Raw genomic sequence first — 21,655 nt, forward strand, 5'->3', positions numbered from 1 at the left:
ATACATTTTTTACAACGTATATAGTCAAAACTCTTCTTTGATATATATGTTGTCAGAAATGCGCGTGGATTACAAACGTGTTTTTGTAGAGAAATAACAACCTAATAGTAATTTCATCTAAATCACCTTTCAAAATGAATCTTTCGAAAAAGCGTAATAACATGTTCAGCTTCACAACGCTAAGATTGATTATGCGCGCATGGCATACATCAATTTATATTTTTGCTCAACAACTAACAGTTCTAGACATGAAATAGATTTGCGTGTCAAAATAATAAGCAACTAGTTGTAACACGTAATACGTAGGGAATTTTTAATATCAATGATGAAATCACTTTAAACGTGACACATATATAATTGTTTTGCTAGTCGTAAACAGTTGCATTCCTCTTTGTCCAATATTGTTAAAGTTATTTGGAATATATAGCAAGAAATAAGGTACTTCTGTGTGACAGTTAGTTGGGACTATGCAGTTTGAAATCCACTTTACATTTATATAGCAAATAAGAAACAAGTGTTCTGATACAAATTAAGAATATCTAGCTGGTTTTACCGTCAAAAAGTGGTGTATAGTTTGTATTTAAGTATGGCCTACCGCTCACTGGTAACACTTTTTCGGGCAACTATATTGTTGCTCTGGTTATATTGGTGAGTGTTATGGGAATCTGCTCACTGAGGCGGCGGCGACAGAGAAGTTGCCGAGGTGTCTCCAAGCAGGGCGACAGCAGGGCAACAGCTCGGCGACGGAACAGTTGAGTAACATCTAAAAATGCATTGAGTCTTTTGGGGGCGCGCTCACTGCGGCTACAGAAAAGTTGCCCAGATACCTCCAAACAGAGAGATAAAAAATAAATATTTTCTAAAAGGTTTTTCACATAACAGTTCGTTCCGTGTGTAGCATATGAAAAGAAGTATTCAGAATGGAAGCTAATACATTATGTCTTTAATTAGTGATGAACACAATGCAATATTAAGGAAACAGAAAAACACCCAGTGTTATTTAAACAACGTTTGGAAGAATATTAAGATATTAATTGAAAGAAAAAATGTTGGAGGAAATGTGTTTCACTATTGTAAGAAATTGGAATGATCTTTCCAGCCAAGAAAAATAACACAGATATTTAAACAAGACTCTATTGCATTTTAAAATGAAAATGAAATGAAACCTTGGAGTTTTATGTTCCACTTAGACCGGAAAGGCTAAAGGAGACGGTGATGATGAGAATGAATGAAATGGTAGGATAAAGATAGTGGGAGGAAATTGGGAAAACCCAACCACACGGTGCTTGTCCAGCACAAACCCCTCATAGCGCGATCTGTAATCGAACCAGATACCCTATGCATCAGAGATGGAGGCTTTGCCACCGAACCCTATTAGATTTTGAATCCGATATCGCAGTACAACTGAACGGGCCAATGTCATTAGGCGGTCTGATTATTATCAACGATAATTTTCCATGTAAATCAATCTAATACACACATAGTACATGTACACCTTAATGTCACTATTAGCCGTTCTTCAGGTATTACTGCTAGCATGGAGTTTGTGTTTACCTTTGTTATAGCTGGTGCTACTAGATACAACATTCATTCTGCAACGAACTTCGAGGGATAATTGCGTGTAAACGTTTTCCTTCGGGAATCTCTCACTGTATGTATAGGATGTACCCAGTATTTATATTTCTTCTTTTCTTCCTTCTTAAAGTCAGCGCACAAACAATAACACAAGTCCAACGTACTGTGTCAAATCCCGCCAAATTGTGATACCAATTGCCCATCGACTTTTCTGTTGTTGTCACAAGTGAGCGAGATTGTGGCAACAAAGATGTTTTATCGCCGTGAAGTTGCTGACTGTAGGCGACAGCGAAAAGATAGTTGTGCAACTATTTTGTTCGCCAGTAAGCAATAGACCTATGTCGAACAGCACGCGACTAGCAATAAATAAAATCTCTAGGACGATTCTCGGTTAATTACTTTCATCTCTTTAACTTTGTCACTAAGACTTGTTATTGTATCAAGTATCATCATTACAATTAAGAATCGTTGAAAGTGAATTCTAATATTACAAAAATAATTCGTTTACACTTCTTATAGTGGCAAAAGCAGAAAAGCAAAGGTTTGCAACTACTAACATCATGATAATTGCTTCTTCAGGAAACCTAATTCGCACCGAGACATGCATGAAGATTTCATAATTCGAAAGACAAAGACATAATTTATACGTAAAAGTGATGTCATGGGATTTTTGTTCCAATGAGACACATTGAAAATATAAACAACTTGCTAATCTTTTACTTGAAAGCTCCTAACCATTAGTCGTAATAGAATCACAATAAATCGATCGATTAAGTTAAAGATAATTTATTTTTAAAATTTAGCTATTCAAAATATAACTCTAATATAACAGTGTTAATGTGGGATTTTGGTAAAATATTTTCGGGTAGCTGGATAATATTTTTGCAAACTAAACTAGTTTATCATTCCTTGTGACCAAGGCTAGAATGTTCAATAATTCGTATTCCTATTTATATTGGTACATTCTTCTATGTGTGTCTCAAAATTATATTTTATCTCTTCAACAGCTGTTTCAGTTTCATTCACACTAGTCTTTGTGCTATTTTCATTCCTATTCGTTTGATGGGGAGAGTTAAACAGAAGACTGTCCTCAGAAAGAAATAAAAGCAGACATCTGATTTCACTTTTTTTGAAGCAGGTAATAAAAAAAATGATACCAAATCGTGTTAATCGTCTGGCGATTAATAGTTGTTTTCTTACGTACTGTAAAAGTGCCTTAAGAGAAACATATTTTTTTTTTTGTAAATTTTACTATCTTTTATTGCCTTCATCACATAAATTTCAACATCAAATTTTGTAGGTTACTAATCATATTGATTTTTAAGCGATATATCTTATAGCTATAAATTTTAGTTTTACCACTCCAATCTTGGGTCAACACAGTCACTTGTTGCAACGTTCATCAAAATCACAAGATGAAACTCTAAATTCGAAACTTGTACAGGAACTGCAAATTAAATAAATGTTTCTTTTTAAATGTTTCTCGACCTCGAAATCCTCCCGAAATTATTTTAAAGACAAACAATCTAATATCCAGTAATTTTCACAAGGGTAGCTCTTGCCACAGAACGGCATTGTCAATGACTTGTGACATATTACTTTCTCATAAAGCCACGTATTTATTTTTACAAATATTGTAAATTCTAGCATGCAGCACAAAATTTAAATCTACTGGAAAAGAAATCGAATAAATAATACTATAATCTAAGTAAAATGATACTGAAATGAAACATTTTATAACATTAAATATTAGTGCTACATAGTTACTGGAAACTAATATATTACGTGCATTGCGTTTAATGAGATTTCCAAATGCATTTTCTGTTCAATGGACTTTAACCAAGAAGCAAATTCCGTGTACAGACAACCAAGGCATATTTAAAATTTGAAAAAGTAATACGAGTAAGTAATATATTATAATAACTATAGTAGACAATTTATTCTGATGTAATAGAAACAATATTAAATTTTTATCAATATTAAACAAAATGTATTGATATTTTCTGAGGGATCTAATAATATACTAATCATTCCCTTGTTGAATGATCTCTGAATAAAAAAATGTTATTCATAACAATTTAGGAAATTAATAAAACAAACCAAGTTAAGGATTTTATTTATGAATTGTAAATCGCATAGTAGAGTGTTTGTATTCAATTATATAAAGTGGATTTGCAATATAACAAACTGAAAATATTAATTACATATTTATGTAACTTTCGTAACAAATTCACTGTTTTTAGTAGTAGTTCAAAAGACTTTAAATCTGGCTTTTAAAACAAAAATAAGTTTATGAATATAAGTATTAATTGGTTGCCACTAATTATTGCACGGAAATGTGCGTATAAAACGGAAAGCAATGAGTTTCAAATTTTATTAACACGAACAGAGAAATCATTTCCTTGTTGATAGGTATGTTCTGATAGCATCGTATATGCAAAAGGGGAATGCTTACCTGTTTCCGAGGAAAGCAACTGAAGTTGCAGCGAAGCTGAATTCCATAAATATCTCACGCAACTCAATGATTAACGACAACATATTCCCATAATGGGCAGCGCGCATTGATTTCGCTCCACCGTAATATCGTGTTTGTGACTTTGTTTAAAAGAAACGTATATTTCTGAGTGTGTCTAAGTTTTAAGTATAGAAAGTTGATGCTTTATATGGACTCCATATTGAAAGGGAAAATCAGGTTTCTTACGACCTATTCATGTATATATTATAAATTAGGTATTTTTCGGTTCTTTGCTAACTTAGATTAAATTGATTCTTAATTTTATCTCTTACAGATTACTTTGTCATCGAAATATAAGGAGTAATAAAAGTAAAATGATATTGCATTTATGGGAATACTTTAAACAAACATCATTCCACGGTGTTAAGTATTTAATTGCAAAGGGTGAAATAATATTTTGGAGGATCTTATTACTGATTTTGTTGATATTAGTATTGATTTTTGCTACCTGTGTGGTTATGGGCAGTTGGAACAGATTCCAGGAGCATCCAACTTTCACCTACAGCAAAATGATGGATCGCACGACTTTTAGCTACTTCCGTTCGCTAGCTGTGTTTATGTGCCCGATAGATGCTGCAGCTGATGAGGATTTTATAAAGTATTTTAGAAGGTAAGTAAAACACATTTTTGAAATTCTAGTTATTTGAAACCATAAGGAATATATCGTAGTGATTAAACAAAAACTACCAATACGAAATTGAATAGTATCAGCGAAACAACATCAAGCTAAGTTGCTTCACTGGACCGAGAGCAAAGAAAATGTACCAAAATTTAGATTTCCAAGTGCACGATATTGGCCTTATATAAAACTAAATCCATACGTAATAAACAAGGAAGAGCTTTCGAATAAGGATATAGGTTATAATATAATATACTTATTCATATGATGTAGGTTTCGATTAACTTTCGCAACATATAATAATTTGATACGAAAATATGCAAGACGTTAACATTCCATAACTGCACTTGACAAAAATGTATGAATATAACCATATATATAAATATATTTCGAAAACGTTTTACAAATATTTTCACATACATATAGATTTATTGTTACTATGCATTGTTATTGTTATTTTTTGCAGAAAATTTGCGAGAGAACCAAAGACAATGAGGAAGCATTATTTCCGAATTTTAAAGAACGTTGCAAATCTTAACGGAAGCAATATCTATAACTTAACAAAGTTTGAGAATTACAAAGATTTTCCATTTCCTCTTAGTGAATTGTATAATCAGGTATGATTATATTTATAACTACATTATAATATATCGTTTATGCCAAGTATAAATATAGTTGATGAAAACTATGGTTAAGTTCAAAAATGTCCTTAAGAAACAAACAGAAATTGGAATTATGGCTGTCCAAATACATTTACACTAACATAGAGAATGAAGCGTTCGTTTATACCACACATAAAGTTCGGAAGACAGTATCCCATGTTTAGGAACGTTTTGATGTCAGCAATCATATGATAAAATGTGGACGTCTAGTGCTATTTGAAAAGATAACACTTTGTACCAGGTTGGCAACACTGGCAACAGAACAACTCCAAATGTTTATTAGTTTTTCTCTATGTTAGTGTAAATCTATTTGCACAGGCATAATTCCGCTTGATTGTATTATTCGTATAATGATAAAAATTTCCATTCACTTTCCCGTACTGAGCTATTGGAGATATTCAACATTTGAACACCTTGTGTCTCGGAAAGGAAGCCCCTTTGGACCCATGTTTATAGGAACATTTTTACTTATTTGGATGTCCGCAATCCTTTTGGTATTGCTCCTGGTAGAGCTGTATGTTTCACTTGTATGAACCAAAAGTGAAATACGGTTTATAGGTACTTCTATATTTAAAAATATATGGTTGCATTTGAGAAATTCTTGACTTTTTCCGAGAGATTTTCTCCTTTTATCAAAGACGTACGTAACATGTGTCTAACCAAGACTCAAATCAAAAAATCCATCTCTGACACCTTTCACTCACTTGCTCGTTCACATTAACTGTTCTTCCTATTCTCGCTTATTCCATTCCAACCTTATACTTAGTTGAATTCACACCAGGAACTTTAAGGTAACGTAGTCACAATTGTTTTCAATATTAATGATCTCAATATTTGTATACTTACATGTTTCTACAATTTTCAACCGTTACATTTAATTAGGCAGTTGAATAAATTTTCTCTTAATCTTGCTATCTTGAAATATTCTTCTGATGCTTCTAATTTCTCCTTGTAAGCACTATTCTCTCCACATTCGAAATGTTAAAGGTAGTATCAAATAATAAAAAAAAGAGGACAATCCGATTGTACTCAAATTTTCCAGTGTTCGATTTTTCGAGAAATTTATCATTGTCGTTTCCAAGCAATATCTTAGTTATTACAAGTATTTGTATTATATAAACTCAGGACAACAATTTTACGATCTTGTCACGCACACCCTTACTAAATTTGATTAGCATATCATACGACTTATATATCTCTTACATTTCAGTTAAAAATAAAGCCTTTTAAACGGTTTAAAAGTTTTCTTAACTAGTTTTACTTGGTATCGTAATATTTGTTTCTGAACGCTGAGATACGTGATCAACAGTTCTTATAATAAAATCTTATTAACCACACTGACATTTATACAAGCATGTTCCGCATTTAGGAACGTTTCCGACTCATAATTTCTTTTACCACTATAGTTTACTACAAACGATTATAGTATGAATTTCATTCTACATTTATTTACTTTTTATCTTTGCCTACTGTTGCAACTCTTTTGTGTTCTGTTTGTTTAGTAAATATTAAAAATTGTATAATTAAACATTAAATTTCTCTATTTTCATCTGAACTTCCGTGCTTTATGGATTGTCTCACAATAGTCATAACCTGCGAATATTAATGGAAGTGGCTTAGTGGTGTTGTATTTACGTTATTGTATTAAATTTTCAGATGTTTCTAATGTTTATGTTCTATAATGTCTATGAAGTAACTGAATTTTCATATCAATTATCTTTTTGTATTTTACTTAAAGCAATTTAAGTATATGACGTCATAAATTGAAGTAACATATTAGCTAAGTATTAAAATTTTACTATTTGTTTTATATATAAAACTACAAAGGTTGCTCTATGAATTTAGTATTAGCTTTCTTTAAACATTTCATAATATAGAAGATTGTCTGTTTCTAAAATATTTCTAAAATCATTTGTTCCATACTGCGAAACAACAATCCTTTTCATCTTACGACATATAGCTACAGGTTATGTCTTCTTTTCGAATGACAGCTCTCAAAGGTATCTCTATCTTTGTTGCGTACCAAGCTATTTCTGTGGCTATCGCAAATAGTAAATATGACATTTTCCTCATACGAATGAGCTTGTGAGAGCACAGTAAATAAGGTTTCACTTAATGTCATATATATAAAAAGAAATTAAATTTGTTTTTCACTTTCTTAATAATGTGCCAATAACACATTTTACAGACTCGTCAGAACAAACAAAGGTACGCAATAGTTCACGGAAAGATGCGGAGATTTGACTCAGTTCACTTCACAGAAGTAGGGATGTGTTCTGCTTATAATAGTGCCTTTAATAGTTCTATCAGGTAAAGCAAATTTATAATTAATACACTTAACTCTTGCACCATAAATGTTGAATGATAGTACTTCAAATTTTATTAGTTCTTAACAAAATAAACTTGTAAACTATATATTTGCAGCATACCTCTTTTTCATTACACAAAGTTAATGTTTTCCAGCATTTATTACGCCACCATTGTATTTCTGATTAACTTCTAGCCCAAGTCATCTATTGCATTACTCTATTCCAATTTAATTTTGTGCTGGTTAATGATAAAGCAAAAATGGTTATACCGTTGGATTTATGGCAAAATTTGCTATTAATAAGGTGTCACTGTTAGGCGTTTTGTTTAAAACTTTTGTCTGATTCAAAATGGCGGATTTGAACATGGCCACCATCAAGGCAAGTCTTACCATAGACCTAATATTTATCCACCTGCTGTTTATTTAATTATTATCATTAACACAAAATTTACAAGGTGGGGTAAAGGACTAATACATATGCTGCAACAATATTTAATTTCTCTGTAACTTTTTACCAGTTGCGCGTAAATCAAAATTAACGTCACCATTGTTCTTCTGATTAAATTTGCGCCTTAAATCATATATCACATGACCCTATTCCTATTTTAAAAACTTAACCTTAATTTAAAATGGCGGATTTCAAGATGGCCGCCGTCAGGTATACCCTTACTATATGACTTTCCCCTAGTCCTAATATGTACCCATATATTTGTTATTCACCTTTTGTCGTTACAAGAGGTCTTACAGAGCTTTTACCTCCAATTGTATGTAGACTATTCTGCATTTCCATGTGATGTTCTGGTAGCTGTATCTCCTAAACCTCTGGATCTTCGCACCTACAACTTCACTGAAATACTGACCACATTTAGTACTACTTTCTCATATGTGCCTCAGTCAGCAACTCGATTCACCCAAACGTAAGGTTTACTTGTGAGACACAATAGCATTTTAGAAATTTCATATTACAATTCCAAAATCTTTGCTTAACATGTTACATTTATTTCTCAAACTAATATGAATTATGTATTTGCTATACAGATTTCTTAGGAGCTATCTAACTCATGTATGTTCACTTGTTTCCATCTCTTATTGATCGTTGTTGTGCTATTGGAAAAGATAAAAATGCTTCTTAAAGAAAAAGGTAAAATGAAAATAAATTTACCATTGGAAATGAGAAGAATTTCTCAACTAAGTAGCGGTAATTGGTATTGTGGTTTACGCTAGTGAGCGTTACGTTTACTTTATTTCTAAAATATATATTTCATCAATGAAAATTAGATAATACCCATTACCTAATTCATCTCTTTTCAAATTCTACGTATCTCAATCTAACAGGTGCACAAGCACTCAAACATCTACAAAAGTTTCATTCCACCAGCAACCAATCGTCTTACCCTAATACAGAGAATCTTTAAACATTAAACAAGTTCGTCTAATGTATATTACTACATTAGGAAGAGTTATTAGCAGTGCTTCAGATACAAACTAAATTCCTGTGTAGAAATAATGATATTGCAATTTTTGATGTTCAAGGTACTTACTGCTTTGGCGAATTAAATATGTTACGATAATTGTTTCACCAATGTTTCTTTCATTACTATTATATAAATTATTAGGTTTAGTAAGGATTATGTCCACCATTATGGATAACCACTGTTAATGTCCATGTGGAAACACACAAAAATAACTACTTACTTGTCACAAAGCGAACCTCTAAAGGACTGTTACTTTACTTACTCTTAAACAAAAGTAAGCGATGTATATCATGTTTGCATTTGGGTCGTTTAAAGAACGATCAAGGAGAGAGGAATCATCATATATAAATAAAGTGCATTCGTTACAAATATTACGAGTATTGTAAGAAATTCACTAAAATAAACGAGATAAAGCTGTAAATACCAATTTAACTTTTGAGTAGTAACTGTGGTTAACTCTAGAATGGTCGGGCTAAGTATGTGAGACACATGTAGTTAAATTTTATATAAAATTTCTTGCTTAACCGTAGCGGTTTGAGGTGTAACTTCGTATACCTTCCTGAAACATCCAATAAAAGACGCTGGTGTCACAAACCAGTTTGATTTATTGTTAGGTTGCTTTTAGTAGACCTCTGAACATCGTGTGGGTCTGCCAGACCCAGCCTGGCCGTTCAAGTAACATTTTTTTTTGCTATTGTCAAATATCTTAAGTTTACTGTTTTTATCGTGCCTACCTATTCGACACTTTTAAGTGTGTATATACGAACATTATTTCAATTGATATTTTGAGAAACTTTAGAACATAAAGGAACGTGAAACAGTTTTTTTGAGTGAAATTCATAGAATTTTATGTGATGATGATAGTGAACTGGATGACTCCGATGCAGATCCTGATTTTGATTTTTTTTAAACCATGATAGCTGCACATTGATGAAGGAATTGACTTAGTTAGCGATGAGAGGAAGTGATTTAGCATAATAACATATTACAACAAAAGCAAGGATGGTGTAGACGTTGTTGATGATATGTGTGGTGAATTCGGAGGCACAACAGGAACCAAGCGTTGGCTACTGTGTCTGTTTTCACATTTATAAACATTGCCGCACTGAATGGCTATCTCACTCTCAGGGCAAATCAAATAAAAGTGGCAAGACGGGATTATCTCATGAAGTTCGGGAAACATCTGCCAAGGCCCTACATGGTGCAGCGCGCAACGCATTTAAATCTCTCACGTTAAACTCGGCTCCTTGTAGCAAGATTTTCTGACATGCAGGTGGACAAACCAGCATCTCCGGAGACAGGAAAGAGAGGAAAATAGCCAAACTAAATGCTACTGCACAGTTTGTGAAGCACGGGTATGTTTTAGTCATGAGAAAATATTGTGTGATGAATGCTATGAAAACTAAAAATCTTTACCCCCTGACATTCAGTACATTTCAACATAGGTGGTGCCTTAGGTTATGGTAGATAAATTTATAAGTGTCCTTTACAATATTACTTATCTATAACAATATTTATGCAAATATTCCTTTTTTATATAATTTTCTATAAAAGCACATATAATTGTAATTCATACAATTACAAACACTTTTAAAAATTAAGCAAAAACACCAGTTTTGAGTTGATATGCTCCTTTTCTGCTCCAGATTTACTTATAATTACATAAAGATAGGTTTTTGTCTAGAAAAAGATCCTTTACAAATTAATTACGCAATTATAGTTTCCTGGGGCTCTCCGACCGAGTCCGATCGTTTATGAAACATTTTTCTGCCCGACCGTTGCAGGGTTAAATTATATATATTTTTTATAATTAGTCTCCTGGAGAGCCCCAGGAAACTATAATATATATATACATATATATATATATATATATATATATATATATATGTGTGTGTGTGTGTGTGTGTGTGTGTGTAAATGTATTATTATTATTTGATAACATGTAATAGTGCAAGTGCAACCACGATCGCTGAAGGGGTCAGACAAGAAAGGGCCAAGGAGATGTATGTGAATTATATAGAATTTACAGCCATGGGTATTAGGTCCCACCCCCATCTAGTTTCGGGCGCACTACTCTATAGATTGCTGATGATTGTTTGTTGCTCTTCGAAGCAAAGTTATAGATCACAATCTATTCTTTAAATTAGTAGGGACTTCGAGTGAAACAAAATAGCATTATTTTCTTTAATATTGGGTACATGGTATAAAATATGAGATTAATAATATGAAAGTTCTCCATTCGACATTGCCATCTCATCCAGGTACCGACAATTGACGTTAGCATTTTATTTTCAAATTCTGTCAATTTTCTTCCTTACGTCACAATAGGCAACCTTGTTTTGTAACCATATAGGACAATAAGCATAATTCTTCTAAATAATTTACCAAGTCAAAAGAACCGTGAATAAATAATAACAAGAATTTCATGCTTCCAGTGATCATTTAATTCCTTCGTTGATATACATTTTTGGTCTCGAATATAAGATACACTAAGATTCCGTAGTTATTCTTACTGGATGTGTCACAAGATTGATATCAAGTAGTAATAAAAGCTGTGTCAAAAATTTATTTAAAGTCATGAAGCAAATAATTAGTGAAGAGTTTGGCTCAATTATAAGACAGATTTAGCCAGTTTCGTGGAAGTAACGATGTTCATTAACGCATGTAGCCAATATTTTTTAAACACATCTTAGATTATTATATTGATATTGTTATTACTAAAATTTAAACAAGTGTGTCAAAAGCATGTGCTAAATAATATCCTCAGCCAGGAGGTGTCCCTTTTAAATACACCGCGTCGCGAATATTGGATTACACCGCCTAATATCTTATTTGCAGTGAAAACTTTCGTTCAGTTCTTGAGTGTTTGTACGTCTTTTTATTTTTAATTTAAATTTAAATTATATTGACTATTGTTTCAACATCAGAATTTAGTATTTATCCTGAGTAAAATCAGAGCATTCCGTCATTATTACAACTTTAGAATCGTAAAAATTTACGAACCTTTGCCTACAGTAAAATTTGCTGAGTAGACCGCACATTAACCCTCTCTTCCTCTAGGTAAACGTATTTATTAAAGCACTGTCTTAGGGGTCGGCTTAACAACATTCGGTATCTGGGTTCGATTTCCAATGAGTTAATTAAAGATTTCTTTTAACATTTGCAATATTGATAATTATGATGTATAATAAAATGAAAAATATTCAATTTTGTTCGGTCCTAGAGCCTTTACCGCTACATTCACTGGTGATATACCAGCAACATGTCTACAAAATGACGTCAGCGTATAAACCTTGACTTGTTCTCACTGGGAACGTAACGTGTTTAGTACATAAGGGACACCGTAGCATGTGTAAAAGATGTGACTGATTAAGAAACAAACGTCAAAGTTTCCTTGCAATTGTGGACTTGTTCATTTTTACTTCTTCTTCTTCTTCACAACTCTTACTGTTAAAATATTAATAATATATCAAACTTTCCGTCCCAGCAGCATTTATACTTTATTATATGTAAAAATTCCTTACCCTTTTTCAATAGCAAATTACTAAATGTTTTAAAACTAAATATCGGACAATTGTTTACGAAAAGGCCAAATAGATATGGAAATTTTAAATAAAGCTTGGAACGCAAATTTTCTCTTCCGTATGTGGTAAATTTCTATATTCGTAATAGTAACGATAAGAATGTTACCTATATCAATTAATTTTTCCAGTATTACATGGGTAATTGTTTACGAAATTCTTTGCTCCAGAAATATTGTATAAAATATAAAATTAGATTAGCATATAAATTTCTAATTACATGGCGAATTGAGTTAATTGTTGTCTAATTGCGCACTCAACTAAAAAGGAACATCTTCCAATTGTTTGGTTTCGATTTCAATGACTTTTTTTGGCTGATAGTGGACATGTATGTATTATTTGTGATGGCAGAAATTTTTGCCATGGTACATTTTTTCTATTTTTTTATAATTTTTAAAAATTGTGATGGCGTTATTATAGATTACTGCAGAAGTCCCTCACTACCCTTTGTAAACTGAGTGTTAATGAAAGAACAACAACGTAGATACATATAAGGCCTAGAGGGAAGTCGTATGGTAGGTATTTTCTTGACGGTAGCCATCTTGAAATCTGCCATTTCCAACGTCATTAAAACAGCAATGTACCTGATCGTTCTTTATATTACATGAAATTATATACGCTGTATAAACTGACAGTGGCGATCTGTGACACTCTCAAACAATACCTGAATTGTAGTATTGTAACATTAGAAACGTATGCATAAAAATACGCTTTCTTTTTTAAGGAATAATGCCTCTCGCACATGGTATTTTGATTAACTTACACCTGACAGCCCGTGCGGAGCGGTTCGCTGGTACAGTGTCATTTGCATACAAACTTGTGGTAGATTGCACACTTTGAGGGGTAAAAAATCACATGGCTTGCTAAAAATAAAGTCTGATATTGTAGGGAACTGAACAATAATGTAGCAATTGCTGATAAAGAAATGTGCAGCGATAAGTGTGGGGGAAAAGAGTGGGAGAAAAAAGTTTGCTAAAATAAAACTTTATATTATTTTCACCCCAATCAATGCTCGGTAAAACTGGGAAGTTATTGTTACAGATAAAAGGAAAAGATGCCGTTTCAATCTGCATAATAATAATAATAATAATAATAATAATAATGATAATAATAATAATAATAATAATAATAATAATAATAATAATAATAATAATAATAATAATAATAATAATAATAATAATAACAATAATAACAAAATATGTTGTTTGTGTGTGTCATTCCTCGGAGTACCAAGGCTGGCTCAAATTGACCCAACTACAATTTCTGCCATATTTTTGGGTATTTTGTGTTTATTTTATACATGAATTCTACTGAAATGGTTTTCGAAAGTGAAAATGGTTGTTAATGGAGGAATACCTACAATATTAACTCACTACAGCTATAACATTTGTTTATAAAAAATCATCTAGGTCAAATTGACCCAGTCTTGGTAATCGAAGGGTTAAATAGGAATAGGGTAATATGATTCATACTTTCGGGCTGCAATTTAATCAGGAATACAATGGTGAAGTTATTTTTAAGATACGCCTAATTGGGGAAAACTTACACGCATATTAACTGCTTATACTTACATGTGCGTAAGTCCCTTACCTCCGCTTCTAACCTACCTGTTAACCCCTAAAAGGAAACATGGGTGAAAATTCACCCAGATAAAAGTTATTTTTTTTTCTGCAGACTGGTAACACTGCGTTGACCTTTGTTCTTCCCGCTATGTTTCTCCCTTGGTAGTAGCTTTATGAACTTGGTGCAAACCTATTGATTTTGCTTCCTGTTTACGCTGTGTACGTAATTGTTGGGTGAATTTTCACCCATGTTTTCTTTCACGTGACTTTTTTCTGTGAGTTATTTGTTCACAAACATTTTATTTCGACTCGTTCAGACAAATCTATCCTTGAAAATGAAACGTGTGCTTGTTGATGGTAAACATATGACTGCTATGGAGGTGGAACAATATATTATGTATGCGTCTGATGCCGAAGAAAGTGATGAAGAAGACAATTATGAATTTGATGATGTGGGAAATGACATTACTGATTCAATAGGTGATACCGAAAGTGACTTTGTGCCAGATAGTGATTCTGAGGGAGAACATAGTGCTGAAGCAAGAAGTGTAATCTCAAAGAAGCCAGTTCACAGCAAACATGCGAAACGAAGCAGTTCTTCCATAAATGTACAATCTTGGTTTGAGTGCAAAGACGGAAATATTTTAATTCCGAAAAAATCTATACTCAAAGGAAAAAACGGACATGTTTGGTCAACAAACCATCCCAAGAAAGAACAAAACTCCGGCTAGAAATGTGACATGGACAGGACTTTCTGGACCACAGGGTGAAGCTAGAAAAGTGTAAAGTGTTGAGCAATGCTGGCGTTTATTTTTCGATGCGGACGTACTAAAAGACATTGTTCGTTACACCAACAAAGAAATGTCTGTTCAAAGATCAAACTACTCCTCCGAACAGAGGTATACAGGTGACATAACTCTGGAAGATTTAGAGGCTTACATAGGTTTACTCTACATTAGTGGAGCCCGAAAAGACAATCACATGTCCACAGAGTTTTTGTGGGGTGCATTAGACAGTGCAGTGTATCCAGCAATAATGAATGTCAAACGACTTAAGTTCATTTCAAACTGTCTACGCTTCGATGATAAGGAAACTAGACAAACTAGGAAATCTGATGATTCTTTCAGAAACATTCGAGCTTCGTGAAATATTTTTTTAACATTGTAAGGAATATTACAAGCCTTCCCTAGAATGCACGATTGATGAACAGCTTCTAGATTTTAGAGGCCGCTGCAAGTTCAGAATGTTTATTCCCAATAAACCAGAGAAGTATGGACTAAAGCTTGTATTCATGTGCGATGCACATTCAAAATATCTGGTATCAGGAATACCATATGTAGGAAAACAAACATACACAGGTTTACTTCCTTCCCGCTTCTAGAAGAAATGTTGGACCGGGGAATAACAATGATGGGAACACTGCGACGGAACAAACCAGATATCCCTGCAGAAGCAGTTCAAACTAAAGGGAGACCACCTAACACCACAATGTTTCTGTACGACTCACATAAGAAAGAACAATTAGTGTCTTTCTCACCCAAGAAAGGCAAGATAGTGTTAGTAGCTTCAACTTTGCACTACACAACAGATGTTACTGAAGTGACAGGGAAGCCAGAAGTTATCGAATTTTACAATGAAACTAAAGGTGGTGTCGATACGTTTGATCAATTGTGCAAGTACTACTCGTGTTGTAGACGTACACGGCGTTAACCAATGGCCGTATTTTACGGATTGCTAAACGCAGCAGGTATACATTCTTTCATTATCTGGTCATATGTCTTAGCAGCTCGAGGAAGGACAAACGTAAGCAGACTTCAATTTCTTCATGATTTGGGTCTACAGCTAGCAACCAGATTCATGAAACACAGACTGCAAATCAAGAATCTTCCAAGTACTCTTTGAATGAAGATTCAAGACATCCTGAATGAAACGGACAGTGTATCACCAGGAACATCTAAAGAATCAGAGGCGGAAACACGAAAGGAATCAGATGTGAAAAGTCCAAGACAGGGACGCTGTAAATTGTACACAAAGAGTGACAAGAAATATGCTGTGAAATGCACCTTATGCAAGAATGTTATTTGTGCAGAACATCGGGATGTTATTTGCAAAAAATGCACGCCTTAATCAGGATTTGTATATGTTTTCTTACCAGCTTCAAGGTGAACAGTAAACAAAATTCTCTGTTGATAAACATGAGCATTTTTCTACAAACCATTTTTTAAAACTTTTATACAGCTGTAAAATTTAATACCTCAGAAATATAACTATTAGTATTATTCAGTTTAAATATATTATATAAAAGTATATGTATTACTGTAGTATAAGTATTATACAAATATTTTTTAGATTTCTGTATTTAATTTTTCACTATATTTCTTGATTCTATTATTTTTAATTACTTCATAAATTCTCAAGCAAATACTTCAAAATATACAGCTATAATGTAAAATTTATAAATCATGGGTGAAAATTCACCCATGTTTCCTTTGGCGTGTGTAAAAAAGATGTTTCCCTTTAGGGGTTAATGATAATAAGTACGTAAAAGCTTCGGTAATACATATTATGCCTGAAAACATGTCATGCGGTAAGTGTAACTTTGACAGCAGCCATATTGAAATTCGCCATTTTGAATTAAAGTGAAGTTTTCACAAATGAAATCCATAGAATGTGACACATCACTTTAATAGCAAATTTTCCCAAAAAGCTAACGGTATACTTATTTTTTCTCTATAGTTAACCAGTATGAATTTAGAACTCTTTCTAATGTGCGCCAAACGTCCATTATTTGATCTTCTAAATTGTCAACATTCCTTATTTTCACTCCATGTTTTAGATTTCAACTGGCACTTTGCAATTGTGACTATGGCTCATATTTTCTAAATTTGTTACATTTTTTTAAGAGTTCGGATTTGTCATATCATGAATAGTGTTGGGATAAGCATATAGCAATCTTTTTGAATTTTGAAGAATTATTTATTTCAAACCAGAATACATGAGAAGCCTATGAACCTATGTGACTTAAAGAAATGAAAATGAAATTATAACAAATTGTTGTTATATGAACATAAAATTATCAGGAAATGTAGCCTACATGTTGCTAAACGACAAACAATAAACTATTTTTAATAAATTCAACTTTAAAGGGACAGCAGAAATGATAGATAATATCAAAGAGGTATAATATGACAGTTCTCAACATGCTGTTTGTACCACGAACATAATATGAACACTGGTAACTTGTTTATAAAGAGGCGTAAGTTAATCGAGTTCCTGATAAAAGTGATTATAAATCTTACTGATATGAACCTTCGACAACAATCGCTAGAAAACGAATGATATTTTTGCCTGACTATCTAAGAAAATTGCCATAGAAAAAAATAAATAAATAATAAAGACATAAATGTAAAACAAAACCAAAGGCGATTGATTTACTCAACAATCATATTTCGTTTTTCTTTTTGAAGTGAATTTTCATTTGATTTCTCATCTCATCTACTATCTATTACAAGCTAGGTCTTCGGTATTAACTGAATGCAAAGTTGGAGATGTTTCGTTGTGATTTTTAATTCATATCAGTAAACGAGGTTTTGAAGTGCAGATATAGGAAATAAATAATTACATTGCAAGTCTTCAAAATTGAGAAAGATTGCTGGATGCCTGTCCCAACACTATTCATGATATGACAAATCCGAACTCTTAAAAAATGTAACAAATTTACAGAACACGAGCCATGGTAACAATTGCAAAGTGCCAGTTGGAATCTTAAAACAGGGGGTGAAAATTAGGAGTGTTGCCAATTTGAAAAATCAAGTAATGGACGTTTGGTGCACATTAGAAAGAGTCCTAAATTCATACTGGTTAACTATAGAGAGAAAATAAGCATACCATTGGCTATTAAAGTGATGTGTCACATTTTATGGATTTCATTTGTCAAAAATTCACTTTAATTCAAAATAGTGGATTTCAAGATGGCTGCTGTCAAGGTTACACTTACCGCATGACTTGCCTTCAGACATAATATGTATTAACGAAGCTTTTACGTACTTATTATCATTAATAGGCGGGATAGAGGCGGAGATAAGGGACTTACGCACATGTAAGTATAAGCAATTAATATGCCTGAACTTTTCCCCAAATAGGCGTATCTTAAAATTCACTTCACCATTGTCTTCCTGATTAAATTTTAGCCCGAAATTATGTATCATATTACCCTATTCCCATTTAAAAAACTTGACCTTAAATCAAAATAACGGATTTCAAGACGGCTACCGTCAATGTAATACCTACCATACCATTTAGGTATTACCATACGACTTCCCATAGATCTTATATGTATCTACATCGTTGTTCTTTCATTAGCACTCCGTTTGCAAAGGGAAGTAATGGACTTCTGAAGTTATCTCTTAACCACACCAGACTTCTTAAATATTATAAATAAATAGAAAGCATGCACCATGGCAAAAATTTCTGTCATCTCAAATAATACATACATGTCCCCTTTCAGAAAAAAAAATCATTGAAATCCGAGCCGGACAATTGGGTGATGCCCCTTGTAAGTGTCACTGAGTATTCTACAGATTTTTAAACAGATTGAAAGTATTTGGTACAAGTGAACAAAAATGAAACATAGCCAATAGACGCAAATGTTACTCGTTAAGTATTAAATTTGTAATTTACTTGCGTAACAACTATTGCGATTTTAATTATTTTATCTTATGTTAATGTTTAGAAAATAACTAAAAACAAACGTCCGAGAGAGAGTTTCGAACTGTTGATCTTAATTTTTAACAAGATAGTTCGCGAAGAGTTTGTGTCTCAGCACCCTCGGCTATCGTCGAGTCAAATTCCTCTCGCAGCTAGTGTCTATATAAAGGACGGAGGGAAAATGTAATTCCTGTTTTACATATGTTTGTACAGGAATTGATACATTTAGGCTCGCATTTTTGACTTTGTCTCTGAAAGGTTTCTAGCTTGTTCTCAACAGATATGTATCTGGAATTAATATGGAATAATAATTTCACAAAACAATTTTTGTTTACCAATTTTGAGTTATTCTGTACATATAACCTTTCTTTTTTATCGTCACTAATTTAAAACCAAAATCTCACAATAATGAACAAATTGTTATACGTTCATAAAATCACTGCTTTATGTTTCTTCCTTATGAGATAAAATACATTGTACATTTTAATGTTATCATTAAGCCTAACTATATGTCATATTTGCTTCGTAAATTCTTATTTACAATTTTAGTACAAGTTCTGAAATAAAAGTATTTAACGTCTATGTGGTTTTATTTTGTTAACTAATTAAAGATGCTGTAGGTCATATTTCACTTAGATATCATCAGTAGAAACAAAAATAACAACCAATTGTCTTTAAATCTACAATATCACGTTCTTGTATCTAACAGTTTAATTAAGTATTCACATTTTGCGAATTATTTTTTTTGAATATATCAGATTTCGTCTTATAATTCCATCGGTTGGGAACCCATACACAATTTTGTACTAGATATGGCAGTGGAATAATACATACTAAGAAAAATAGTAAAACATGGTAATTGAAATTTTAAAATGAGTTAAGTTATATACTATACAGTTTTTTAGTGTATAATAGTCTTCTGTACATCGTACTATTCCCTTTCTTTCTTTCACAAGATGTAAGTGCATATACAGTTTGTATTTACGATAGAAAAAGTCACATAGTCTTTCCAACAATACATACACTCCAGCAGTTACATTCCCAACTGTTACTAGAGACGTCTTAAAATCCTTCTGCTGTAATTTATAGACGTAGTTATTTTGAGTCTTTTGTAGCTTAACTCTTGTTTTTTTTCAGTGATACGAGTGTGGGTGTATATGGAACGAAATATACTATGATGATAAGCATTATTATTGTTGAACCTCCAATAACAAATTCAAAGGTATGATTTTATAACACTGAACTACATAAGATGCATTCTTATAGGACTTTTAATGTATAATTAGAATTTGTGTAAATCATCGAAATATTATTAAATTCTGTAAGATTTTACTATAAGATCTATTAACATTTATATATTATTCACCTGACAATAAATACAATTAATGATGTGCATAGTTTTACTTAATAAACATATTATGTAATATATGGGAATATAACTTTTAAGATTGAAAATAATTATATCATACAACAATACTAAATTTTTCACCTTACTCTGAGGTGCATCTAGCAATAGTTTTTTTTTTCAAAATTTATATTTTGCTGTATGATAACCATAGAAGTTTGGTAACTTTTGTTTCTTGTTTAAAGGATAATATAAATGAAATAAGGATAATATAATTCGATTTCTACGTTTTCCGTTAGCGTTAACAAAAAGAAGTTATGCTCGTGTACACCTACCTATACATATAAAATATTGCTGCAATATTTATTTAAATGCTCAAGTGTGTAATGGCAATGATCTAATTGTGCAGCATTTTTTATTTAATCTTATTTTACATGGCGAAATAAAGGCTATTTTACATGTCTCCCATTTAACCATACAATGATCATGATTAATACCATAATATTAATATTATGGAACATAAAATAATAGTAATCCAATATGTATGAAATATAAAACATAAATAATTACACACATAAAAGTATGACATCACATACACACATAGATGGCTGCAAATAACACATAATATATTCACATACATTTAATAAGTATTGATTGACGAATAGAGGCTCTGTTCAGCCGACTTCTTAAATAGATTTATTCATTTAGATGTCTTGTCTTCGATTGAAGGTCATTTCATGCATGGATAGTGGATGCAAAGAACGCATTCGAGTAAAATTTTGACGAATGTAGTGGTAGGAAAAGGCGTGTATTTACACCTGATTTTAAATTTGATCCTGGTGAGCATTTAGTGGTTGAAAACTTTGCAATAGTTAAAAAGCTGTTCAAATTGCAAGGCCTTAAAGAGAAGAGTGAGTCGATTCAAATGTCGTCTATCGACAAGTTTCAAAAGTTCCAGCTTTCTCTAGTATGGTGTTAAATGATATGATCGTTTGAGATTATAAACAAACAGTGTAAAGGCATTTTAGATATGTTGAAAGGTACGCTATTTCTTCATTTAATAAATCAATAAGTCTGATATCACTATATCCCAACATTCAAGGTGAGGGAGTGTTAAAGCTTTTATAAATACTATCTTTGTTTCAGTGGATAGAATTTTCTTAAATCTAGTGAGGGAATGCAATGACCAGAACGCTTTTTTACAGACAGTGTTAATTTAAAGTTTCTACTCAAAAAATTTGATTTATTGTTACCCCGTGATTTATAACAGTTTAAGCAAGTGAAATAATTGTTTAATTTATCTGTA

General features: G+C 32.3%; 1 protein-coding gene across 1 annotated transcript in view; it reads left to right on the plus strand.

The window, feature by feature from the left end:
- The window catches only part of LOC145676120 (uncharacterized), a 52,051-nt gene extending 31,721 nt beyond the window's left edge, over positions 1 to 20,330 (plus strand). Inside the window, exons 2-5 of the mRNA XM_081747024.1 lie at positions 4,365 to 4,700; positions 5,176 to 5,326; positions 7,560 to 7,681; positions 20,142 to 20,330. Of these exons, the coding sequence (XP_081603150.1) occupies positions 4,365 to 4,700; positions 5,176 to 5,326; positions 7,560 to 7,681; positions 20,142 to 20,232 (700 nt within the window). The 3' untranslated portion in view covers positions 20,233 to 20,330. The remainder of the gene's footprint in view (positions 1 to 4,364; positions 4,701 to 5,175; positions 5,327 to 7,559; positions 7,682 to 20,141) is intronic.
- Positions 20,331 to 21,655: the final 1,325 nt, after the last annotated feature.

Source organism: Thermobia domestica, chromosome 18 (genome assembly GCF_964235325.1).
Source record: "Thermobia domestica chromosome 18, izTheDome1.hap1.1, whole genome shotgun sequence".
In the NCBI taxonomy this organism is placed as follows: Eukaryota; Metazoa; Arthropoda; class Insecta; order Zygentoma; family Lepismatidae; genus Thermobia; species Thermobia domestica.